We start from the raw sequence: 12,468 nt of genomic DNA, 5'->3' as shown, positions 1-12,468 counted from the left end.
CGGTAATCTACTGAGTGGCTGGTAAAATTTGAACATTCACTAGCCATTTGGCTGGTGGATAAAAAAGTTAATTTTGCACCCTGCTGTCAGGTCCAAAGAAACACTTTATTTGCATATATAAGGTCAGATATAAGATATTATAGTGCAAATGCCTCATACACTCACTGAGGCTGCCAGTTACATCCAACTGAAAATAATGAAACACCCACTTCCTGGGACATGGCAGTCATTAAAGGCTACAGTCAAATGCTCTTGTCTAATATTACAAGGGTCAAAGGTTGCACGAGGACTCTGTTCATAGCATGGCTGACCAGCAGGTCAGCTGACCCCTGTTCTGACCTCAGCGTCCAGCCCACTTCATCTCCTTAATGACGGCTCATTACATTAGACAGGCCGAGCACAGAGCCAGGGCCTAACAAACTGTCGCTAACGGAGGTTCGGTGGCCAAGATCTGATGCTGCAGTCAATGAGACTGAGGAGACAAGGGGAGAGAGACAGAGAGCGAGAGGGGGAAATAAAAGGACAGCGAAAGAACAAAGAATATAGTAGAAGGGGAAGGGAGAGCTCCACCAACAATCACAGACCTCCACCTCTCATCGTCTCTGAGAGAAAATTAAATATTGATCAATCCAAGTAGTGTGAGACAATGGAGAAAGGGAGATAGAGCAGGGATATAAATAAATATATACATCAACTCCGGGAGGAGGACACACAGGCAAAATGGAAAACTGAGATTTATCCTTCGCCACCTTTTTATCTTCATTTTGATTGCTGGACTTGGTTCAGGATAGGACAGAAAGAATGCAAGTCTCTCAAAGGCTTTACGAAGCCTCACATGTCATCATGGGTAATAAACATGCCAGAGGTTTTAACCTGTGTGTGTAGAGGAAGATTAGCTCCCCTTCAGTATACATTAAACAGCTCTTTGAAAAGCTGTCAAATCTTTCCCAGTGTTCCCAGTATTCAATTATCAACAGTATTCTCATTGGATATCTCTACTATTAAAATCTGTAGTACCAAAGTCTATATGTAAAAGGCTTAGCAGCACCTTCAGTCATAAATGCCCCAACTCTTGGGTTACACGGAGAAACGGCCAGAGGAAAGAAAGCTTTGGGATCGTTTTTGTGCCGCATTCTTCCTTCAGTTCGAGCAGTAAATTTTCAGGAAGCAAATACAGACAGTTAAATAGCTTAACCTCTACGAGGAGTTCATGACCTCTGACTTTCCCTTCATGAAATGACTATCATGACAAACTGGGGTTATTTAGCAGCGTCACCAATAAAACATTCAGACTGGGAGGCAACTGTGGAGGGGGTCCATTCGTTCTTCAGCCAGAGGGGCAGAGGAAGGAACTTAAACAGCAAAACTATTTATTAATATTTAATAACTGTCAACAACTTGCAAAGATACAACCTTCATTACAGGCTCTGGTTGTCTATAGTTTGTCTCTCTGGCTTGAAAATAACATATGGCTGGAAAAAAAACATGGCTAAAAAAAAAACAAAAAAAAACTAGATCTGGATGATAAGTAAAGTCTTAAAAACAGATAAAGTGCCATTGTGTCCATAAATCCTCAAGAAAACTGATTGAACCTTTTGAAATATGTTATCTCATGATGTGAAAAGTGAAAATTCTCTTAAAGTATATTTAGAGATACAGTAAACAAACAGTGACAGGTTGCAAATATTTTATCAAAGATGTCAAAACCGAGATTGGTTTGAGTGTAACAGTAAGTTTGGCATTCAGTTCTTTGCTCAAAAGTATATGGGTTTTTTTTTTCCAAGCAGTAAAATTAAACTGAAAATGCTAAAAAAAAATGGTTAATTGTAGCTCATAATTACCTCATCAGGACTGGAGGCCTGGTAGGTGCGGTTGTCATCGCTGAAGTCCTGGTCGGCTTCAGCAGACTCCGTCTCTCCGTTCACGCCGATGTGCGACTCGTAGACAGGTGTGACATTGTGACACAAGGCGATGGCCTTCACAGCCTCATGGATGCGACTGCTGACACTCTTGCGGACTTTCGGGCCCGACGTCTGGGTCTTTCGGGATGGTGTTGCTCCACTGGTGCTACCATTGGAGGGCTGGGAGGTCACCTGACATCACAACAAATAATGTGAGCCCTGGATTCTTTTAAATAAAATCATAAATGCATCTATATACAACATATATGAATTGACTGTACTGTGTGTATTGTTGCCTAATTGCTTAGTATTCCTGCAAGAGAAATCTAGAGAAACAATCACAAACCAAACTTAATAAACTGCCAAAAGAATAAACAGAATTGGCAGCTAATAAACTTCTAAAAACTGGACATGAACAATTTTACTTTACCTCTTCAGACCTAGACATTGTATTTCACATTTTAAGACTTTTCAAAGCTATAGGATCCTTGTATGTGACAGACGTCTAGATTTATTTTAATCCCACACTTGCAGCCAATTCACCCTGACACCCCTTTACAAGCTAAATGACACAGCGAGGGGAAGTGGTGTATCACCGTCTTTATCGTGTCATATCTGGTTTGAGAGCCTTTTATGTGTTCCGCTGTTTTGACATCAACCATCAATTTAACTGTGTGGTGACTTGCGAGCAGGCAGACAGCCCACTGTGCCAGCTGCGTTTGACAGGGGCGACGCGCTCTACTGAAGCATTTGATTTTGGCATATTATTAACCTTCAGTGCTGCCAGGCAGGAAAGGAGGGGCGATGAGGGGGGCGGGGGTGGGGGGGAGGAGGAGGGGGGTGTTACAGTAAGGACACAAGATGACAACCTTCATCAAGAGCAAATGTGTGCAGAGATCATTAGGTTACGTTGTGAGAGAAGTTGTCCGAGGTACATTTAGAAGATGTTACTGAATGCGCAACAGAGGTTTTAGACATCAGATCCATGTTAAACAAGCTTGACTACTGATATTGCTGTATTAGGTAGTGTGATTAGAGATTATCAACTAGTCCAACGGTACTGTAAAAGTGTTTTTTTATGGAAAAATTAGCACTTTTAAATACTTATTATTATGCATATGGGGTAATACTTTATTTTAACCCTTCATTAGTAATAGTATATTAACTATTAATAAATGTTTATAACACACTCATGTATTTGAAAGCATCTTTATGGACATGTTTATTTGTCTACAACTATAACCCCTTCTATGAAGCTAATAAATGCTTGATAACATTGCTGCAATATAAAACATTATTAATAACATGAACAGATCCTGGTGTTATAAAGCATATATGAGCTGTTTATACACATGTACAAAACAACAAGTTTAAAACTGTTTATAGATGTGTTTAAACCTATTATCATCAATCATGTTATCAAGCATTATTAACTATTAATACATTAATTATGGATGTTTCATATGAGGAGTTATATTTATTGACAAATACATGAATAACCAATTATATCCATCCTAATATCTGCTTACAGCTACATCAGTGTGTTATAATGTGCAACAAACCATTTAATACAGCATATAAATGCTAAACAGGGTGATTAAAATAAAGGGTTACCATTGTGGTAGCTACAGTATGTTGTTGACCAATTACAGTCCAGTCGAAAAGTCTTTCACTTTCCCATTCAATTGAATATGAAAAAAAAAACAACAAAAAAAACAATTAAATTATTATTTTAAAAAAGTATTGCTGCTCAGCCTTGCTTTGGCTGTGCAGTGCTAAAAAGACGAGTCATTTTTCATTAGCTGAGATTACACATAAGGGTGTGGGGCAGATGGTTTCAGTACCGACCAGCTGTTTGGAGCTGGCTGAGAGCAAACAATATCATTCTGTCAAGACTGCAGCCAGATCTGAGCCACCCAGTGAGGAAAACACTTGCTTACAGTACAGGGAGTCGCTCAGGGACAGCACATGATGAATGAACAATATGGGCTTCTTTCCTGGAAAACTTATCCTTAGCTAAATATAAAAATTGATTAAACCAATGTACAAGGAGAGGAGGGAATAGGCAGGAACATCATATAATGAAATATGGTACATATTTGTATTCCAAGGGATTCATCCCCCTACTGGAAACAAATTCTCATATTGTAAGTGACAAGTTTTGTTTTGTTCTGGTTGGTTCTGTCCAATGTTACATTACCTAATCATCTATATTTTATACCATTTATAGGAGGCGTATCATGAACATTTCTAGTTCTATATTTATATTCTGGGGCTCTACTGGAATATCTTTGCGTGATATACAGTTCAAAAAACTCCATATTTATTTTATACTGGCCCTTGCCAGCCCCCCGGTTCATCCACTGTCTGAAACAGGCCGTTTTAGCTCCTGTCTCTTTTAGGCCCACCCTACTGATGAGCCGACCCTGCTCTGATTGGATAGCTTCAAGACGCTGCATCTCGTCCGACTTCCAGCAACTTGGGAGGCTACGTAAACAAACGGCAGTAGCAGGATGTCACTTCTTTTTCTTGTTCTTTACTCAAAATGGAAACTCCTCAGATACATCCGTACATGTTTGAACCCCAGTCTGATCCGAAATACACCAGTGGACAACGAAAACAACCTGTTGAACAACCTTAGCAACAAATGCTATGGAACAGACGGCTGTTTGTGGGCATGCAGGGACAATCTAATGTCATCATGAGGAAGAAGTAGAGGTGACATTGCAAAGGAAGTGTTCAGAGCAGGGTGAAGCCCTGACTTTTGACTTGCAGGGAACATTTTTACATATGTTCAGCTCACGATTTGGAACTTTGACCATGTTTGACAAAGACATCTGACATCATAACAGTATAAAAATAACAGAAAATCACAAATAGCACATGTCCCCATTAAAGGAGATTAATCTGAATTGCTAAAAATGCAAAATATGTTTTTTTCTGTGTGACAGTAAGATGACTCACCTGTGCATATGACTGAACTATATGGCTCTGTATTTCATCCATAGTGTCAGTGCCATAGGATACTGTTCCCAGGTGCAGCCGCTTGAAGATCATTTCATTCTGCGTCAGAGTGCCTGTAGTTCACAAGACCAGTTGAGACTTTACAAACCGACAAATCATCAAGAAATTACATCATCTAAAAAACAGTTCCTTGATTGCTTTTTTCACTTAATGAGTACTGATTTGTTTGAGCCTAAAATTTGAGACCCATCCAGCACCAAAAGCTGACAAAATTTGTCTTTAAATATAAAAGGTTATACAATATAAAAGGTTAGTCTGCCACACTGGCTAGTAACATTTTGAGATCATAACATTTTAATTCCTAATTCAATTCCTCATTTAAATATAATTTTGGCTATAAGAAAATCAAATCAAACGGTTAATTTATCTGTTCTGTACACTCAAAGCTTGAGCTCAAACATGTGGAGTGAGATACAGTTAATTCTATGAGAAAATTAGCGAGGATAAAAATACATGACAGATGTTTTAATTAAGACACTCATGTAAAAATATATATGTATGTATATATATATATATTCCAAAGTATTCAGCAAAATTCCTCAAAGCTCACACACGCACATACACACAGAGAAAACACAATGTTTGTCCTCACAGGGCTGCCTACAATGCATCATGGGACCTGCAGGGTGGTGTGACTGCCTTCTCATTGACCTAATCTCATTACCAATATGGACTGCATGTCCTCTCTAACTAACAGACAAGACACAACATTGCATACAAAAAAGACTGAGTGAATGTTCAGAACTAAAAGAAAAAAAAAACAAAAAAAAAAACAACAACTTTGAAAACGAGGGCAATGGTCTTGTTTAATGGATGCCAGTTGCCAGAATGTGTGCTGATAGAGCGTAAAGCTGATTAGAGGGCATCTAACTTCTAAAAACATTAGAGCCACAGGGTTAACCAATTCTAATGGATTGATTGTTCTTCTTTCCATGTGCTTTAACTATCAACCTGGATAAATAGGCGCTCAAGCTAATCTATTCCTACCTAGATCAGCAGGGTTAAGACAAAGAGGCATGTTAGGACCACCGCGGGAGTTTATCACTCTGACACGATGTCTAGCATTTGTAAAGAGCAGCTATTTGTTATTAGAGAATCCAGCCACGATGGTGAAATGAGAGAAGTTGAGGGAGGCCTAAATAGCACCTGGAAACTCTGAAGATTTATTGTGCTTTTTATTGGGTTTATTACATTATTTTGTTTTATCATGCGCTTCTTTTTAATACACTGTCAGAGGAACATCAGGTTCCACTTTGTATGACTCTTATGAATGTTACTGTGGTTCAACTTCTCTGAGAAGTGAATTCCACAGAACACCTGATATGCATTCATGGCTTGTACAGAGTCAAATATTGTATATGCTTGTAAACACGGTCATGATCAAGGATTGAATGCGTGCTACACTTCTTGAAAAGAGCAAAACCGGACAATGTGTTTCGTAGTTTCTTTGAGTTCACTAAAGAAATAATTGTTGATTATAAAACCTACTGGCACCCAGTGCATTTAAAAACATATCTTTCATGCTTATCCCTTTTAAGTGAAATATAATATTGCGCAGAATGTCAACTTGAATAAAAGCTTTAACTTAAGTAGCAAAAATCAACTGTAAATGTAATGTTTCTTCACTAAGTTTGCACTCTTACCCGTCTTGTCTGTCAGGAGATAGACCAGCCGGCCCAGTTCTTCAGGGATGGTGCTGGTTCTCACAACAGTACCAGGGATGTTTTCGTCTTTCATGATCATCCAGCCGTAGGCCGACTTTCCCATGTCCAGATTCACACGCAAGCTTCACAAGGAAGAATAAAGTTGTAATCCATCACAGACAAAATAACAGTAAAACAGAAGCCAAACTGTAACAAACACTGAAAAATGTCCCAACAGTGTCTTTGTACAATGTACAGAGCTGAAAAAGAAACAGATGGACAGCTTGTGTTTCAATGCAGGGATGATAGATTTTCAGTTATACTAGGTATCATTTTCTTTCCTGTGCTTTTAATTTTTTCCCATTTTGAGAACACATGTTCTTCTTGGAAAAAGACATCACTGCACAGCCACGGTTATTTGGTTGTGGTCACAGACTAGCAAAGAAATAACAACAACTCAGTTTGAAAGGATTCAGAGGATTCAGAAAGTCACTAAGCACAATGAAGTACCTGATGGGGATGATGTACGAGAAAAGTACAACAAATCGGAAGAGGTTGCGAAACCAAGGACCCACGAACCCCTGCAGTGCCACCATGACCACAGACAGAACCACCTGGGCCAAGAACAGGGCCTTGGTGAGGCGGTTCAGCTCCAGGTCCAGTAGGCCAACCTATGAGGACAAGAGGTCAGAGGTCAAAAAAGGATACAAAACAATTGTCATTTCCTTGAAGCAGGTTAGAACATGTAATTATTTATAAAGACAATCTAAGTAAAATCTGACGATTACGTGTATTATGTTTGATACTTCCTACACCCTCTAGTTTGAGGACAGTTGCATTTTCCTTGAGCAGGAATCACAGAGTTTTTTAAAAAACTTATTAACATTGGGTAGTTGTGTAATGGAACGTAGTTGATCCGTACGGATTGTCCCCCCACAGTTCGGCACACATGTGAATTGTGGATTAATTGCAGGAAGACAGACAGAGTGTCACTAACAGGGATTTTGAAGAGCAACGACCAAACCAGCATCTCACACATCCTAAGTGTATGTTTACATGCTGTTTAGTTGCAGCTGAGCAGCTAATTAGCTATCTAGGTGCTAACTGACATTAGTGGTGCACTTTTCCCAGGTGAATATTTGGTGTCTTGTTAAACAAGCTAAGGGTGCAGGACAAGACGTGTGTTCATGTTTGTATGTTATCATCAAGTTTTGATGATGTGGCCTCGGGCTATTTTTTCATTCACTACCATGTTTAAAGGAGGAAGGATTCATGCCTCATATTGCACTTTAATTCAACAATTGAGTATTGAATATTTTATATATTTTAAGATTTTATTTCAACATTGGACATCTTGAATGCAGTTTTCATTTAAGACCATGGGCAAAAGTTCCTTGCTTTAAGTGTTTTACAGAATAAATGGAAAGCAAAGTTATATTTGTCTCCTTTTTTTTTTTTTTTTTGGATTGATCCATGACTCAAAACCGTGATACTATCAGAGTTTTGTGATCCGTTGCATTCTTAATATTGGGTACAGACCGGAGATTAGGAGTAAACATCTTACTCCATTTCTGACAATGTATACTAGAGAAGACTGTTTGTTACTTTCCCATCTGCTCCCAAAACCTTACAATATGCTACATGGGGAGAAAAACAAAGCCAATGAAAGACATTCTTAGCTGCAGGCTCTTCTCATGCAAACCATGCGTACGGCATAAATAAGTTTATTTTTTGGGATAAACTACAAACTGCATATAATCTTGCTGAAGTATTGTCCCTGAATGCAACAGAAGGTCAAAAGGCCTTAAAAAAATAGAGAAAGTTCCCATATTGAGATGGTTCTCTGGAAAGGGAGACAAAAAAAGGGGTCAGAGTTGTCTTTTATTTTTCGAGTGTATCTCCCAGCCAATGGAGCATGTGGGAAAAAGATGTCAAATAAAGAAGCACCCTTCCCCTTTCTGGCAGCACTCACAGCAAAGCCCTGTACACAGAGGGCTTTCATCTGACGCACCATGCTTACAAAAACAGCAGAACATAACATCTCTCCTCCCTCAAATAAAGGAACTGGTCTGAAAAGGAGGGGAGGGGGCAAGCACATATAAAAAGCAGGAAAATTCCTCCACTGGCTAAACCCCCACCAAGCCCATTCCCCTGAGGACTGGGGAGAGCTGGGAGACCAGTGTGACTGATTTATCAGTCGCTGTTAAACTCCCAGTAGCAGAGTGCGGAGAAGGGTAGGGTAAGGGGAGTGTGAGCGGGTGGGCATCTCCCCACCCCAGTGCCTCACTACATGGTTCATGGTTGAGCTATTGAGAAAAATAGGGGGTTTGGGTGGATTAAAATGAAGAAAAATTAAGACAGAGACCACAGTGCATGCCTGAAAAGCAAAGGATCCCCTTCTGCTTGAACAATGGCTAGTCTAAATTTTCCAAGCCTTGCCGGGGATCAGATGAAGTCATTATTCATTCAGTCAAGGGGGGAAAAGGGACTCAATTACCTCAACCTAAAAGATGCTATCAATGAATAAAAGTGCATATTTTACTCTATTCATCTCCAAGCCATCAAAAGCAAAAGGAATGATTCGATCTGCCTGTGTGGCTTGTATTTTAACATGTGTGTGTGAAATCCAGTAAAGAATCGGGACATGAATATTCATCAAGTGAAAACCAAAGAATATCTGGACTTCAGTGAGAAAACAGTGTATTGTTTAGTGCTTGTGACACCTGCAAATCAAGGAAGTCAAGAAAATGAACCGAAATAGATCCCTAACAGTTTGAGAGACGTGTGGAGAGAGCAGAGTATTGGAACTTGGATATGTACTCCAAACAAACAATCTTTATTGGCGGAACAGCTCCTTGTCAAATGACATTGTTCTGTCTCTTTACTCAGACAGACCTCTGTCTAACAGTACTGAGACAAAGAGTGAATCTATGTCTGACATCCTGTCAGATTGATCAAGTGCAGGCATTGTCCTGGCTGGTGTCACAACAGATTATATGAGGCCAAAACGTTCTTGCGACTTTAGCTGCACTGTATCGACTTTCTCCGCCAATCTCCAGTCTCCATATTGGCACTTCTGACATCATCTCCTTGAAATATTGAATTCCACTCAGCTGTCGAGCTTACACAAAACACCGGCCCCCGCCGTTCGACCGGCCACATCAGCGTTCTTAATAAAAGACACCGGTGTCAAAACTGTGCCGCAGTAGGAAAAGGGGGCTCTGTTTTGCCACGGAGAGCTTTAGAGGAGCAGACAGTTGTAGGTGATAACTTTGTGCGTAAAAGTCATCGCACGGCAAATGCAGCGGAGCCAAAACATTGCCTCTGAGATCCTTGCTGATGCTCGTCTCTATCAGTTGACCCGTGTCTATCTATCTCAACCATCTTCCAGGTAAAATCTTATATTTAGAATCAAATTTTCATTAATCTCCTCAATCTGGGGACAAAACGCTCGATGGGGATTCTGTGGGATTAACTTTCTGCTGAAAATGTCATTTAAATCCTCTGTTAGTTAATTTCCCTTCAGGTTAATTAGCAACTGGCGCTGACCTTTTGCATTGACAGGTCCAACTTTATCTAGAAAGTCAAGGTTAAAAAACCACCTCGTCGTAGTGATTGATTAGTGATTAGAGGCAGGGGAGAAAAGATGGCATGAGGGGTACTTGGAACAGATGTTACTTTGTGTGAGGTGTTTCACCCTCTGCAGCTTTTACAAAACATTTTTGTTTATACTGGCGCCATGTTTATGCTTTAGGAAACAAATCTTAAATTTCTCCAATTGTGCAAAAGATGTAAAATCAACACATCCTTATTTAAAATTTATATATATTTATATACCTGCAAACAAAAACTCTCAAACAAATCAGATAACTTGCAGTATTTCCTGCAGAATTACAAAAACAAAAAAAGCGTTCACCTTGTTTTTGGCATAGGACGTGTTCAGTACGCTTCTGGTCTCTTTGCCTGTGTAGATCACCACCCCTATCACCGTGCCTGCCAAAGAGAGAGACAAGGAAAGTAATGCTGCTCATTAACTGCACCCCCCCCCCGCCCCCCCCCTCACCATCACACGCACACACCCACATACACACACACACACACGCATGCACACACTCGTCTTGGTCAAGTAAGATGAACTGCATGAGAGGAAACACAATAAGGCTGAGCTGAGGCAGTTTTGTCTCATTGCCACTCAACCCAACAGCCAGGAGTTTAATACGCTTAGACTCTCAGGGCCTTCGGACACCCTATGGAAGCTCATAAAACCTGATCAATACGCTGCCATCTTTATTTGCCAATTCATTATGGTGGCCTTATTACAAAGGATTAATGAGTCGTTAATATTAAATGAGCTTAATGGGACTGCAAAGGCACTAATAAACCTTAATACAGCCCCCTCAAATCCCCAAACTATAAAAATGGGCAGAAAACAAAACAAGGAAAGTGATGTTCAGACAGACGGATACCAAGAAAAGGGAGCAAAGGTTACAGAACCTGAGGAGAAAGGTGATGAATTGCTCTCGTTGACTTTTAACTTTCAGAAATATTGAACAATGTGACAAATAGTCTGTGGCTCAGCATGCAGAAGGGTTTTCAATTTGAATATGCGAATGACTAATTCTCTTGTCACAGCTGGACTGGGGCCCGTAACAGAGTGAATACACGGTGATCTGGGCCGGTTCAAGTGCCCAGAACGCCACTGTAGAAGCGATGAAGTGTCTGTCAAGGAGAGGCTTGTGAGGAACAATGACATTCCCAAGCAAAGATGATGTAAGGGGTCTAAGTCAGGCTTTTTGTGCGAGTGTGTGTGAGTGTGTTTGTTCTTCTGGTCAAGGTCAGGTTAGGGGGGGGAGCAACACCACAAATCAATGGTATGCCCATCGCTGGGAGCATCACAAACACTCTCAACTGACACAACCGTTTTCTGTGGGGAGTCGCTTAGTTGAAGCGAGGGAGGATTACCTCAACTGTGGATTTCTGAGAGTTCTACAAACCAGCACATAGCGGTATCAAATCAAACCTCTTGAAGGTTTAGCGCCATAAGTCCTTTGTATTCAACACAACTTCACTACATCAATCAGAATCATTTTAATCAGAACGATGCGCATGAATATGTGCTGTTGACTGGTTCTGTTTCCATTAAATATTTGTTTTATAAATAATAATAAAATGCGAGTCAGTGTGTTCAAGAGGATGTGACGAGATTTAAAAATTAACCGAGCACCAGTAACTCCCCCGTCTTCTGGTGCCAACTGGTGCAGACTATATACAAAACAGTACATAAACACATTGAGTATTCTATGGCAGTACTGGGCAGCAAAGACAATTTGTCTGACTGGCATTGTCGAGAAAAACAATCATCAGATTTCAAAAATGAAAGTGGACTTGAATGTCATTCACTTACCAGATGCTACAACTGTGCTGGCCCAAAGAGTGTTTTCAATGCTCAGACTCTCATGGATTTGGGGATCTGTGTCTTCCTACAAGAGAAATAAAAAAAGAGAATGATAACTCTGCAATATGTGTAACTTGATGTAAGTTGACCTGCTGGTACGGTTGTGGCGGTATGTAAGTGTAGCTAGCTACCACCATCATCACGCCCCACTAATTTTGCCCAGTGTAGTTCAAGTAGATGTAGATTTTTTATGGGCAGCTGCTAATTTTCTTGAGTTGGACACTATAATAACATCACTATACAAGTCCAGAATATTCAGTGCTTTTTGAAAATGTAAAATGTGCTTATTTTAAAACTTCTTCTTTTACATTTGAATCCTTAATAACTCAATATGTCCCTTATTGGAGCACTTGTTGTGCAAAAAAAGACAAAAAGCTACACAAAAAACAAAGTGGCACAGGAGGATTACCTGCTTGAAGGAAATACCTCAACAGTGAGAATTTAT

At 40.0% G+C, this 12,468-nt stretch overlaps 1 protein-coding gene across 3 annotated transcripts in view; it reads right to left on the bottom strand.

Annotated features, from left to right (window-relative positions):
• The window catches only part of atp9b (ATPase phospholipid transporting 9B), a 48,441-nt gene that overhangs the window by 17,660 nt on the left and 18,313 nt on the right, over positions 1-12,468 (bottom strand). For all 3 annotated transcript variants that reach the window (XM_044335523.1, XM_044335524.1, XM_044335525.1), the window contains 6 exons: positions 11,973-12,048; positions 10,485-10,561; positions 7,079-7,239; positions 6,569-6,711; positions 4,866-4,978; positions 1,842-2,093 (listed from right to left, as the gene is read on the bottom strand). In XM_044335523.1, the coding sequence (XP_044191458.1) occupies positions 1,842-2,093; positions 4,866-4,978; positions 6,569-6,711; positions 7,079-7,239; positions 10,485-10,561; positions 11,973-12,048 (822 nt within the window). The remainder of the gene's footprint in view (positions 1-1,841; positions 2,094-4,865; positions 4,979-6,568; positions 6,712-7,078; positions 7,240-10,484; positions 10,562-11,972; positions 12,049-12,468) is intronic.

The sequence above is a fragment of the Thunnus albacares genome, chromosome 19 (genome assembly GCF_914725855.1).
Source record: "Thunnus albacares chromosome 19, fThuAlb1.1, whole genome shotgun sequence".
In the NCBI taxonomy this organism is placed as follows: domain Eukaryota; kingdom Metazoa; phylum Chordata; class Actinopteri; order Scombriformes; family Scombridae; genus Thunnus; species Thunnus albacares.
Note: the sequence above shows the minus strand (reverse complement) of the source record. Positions and strands in the feature narration are given on the sequence as shown.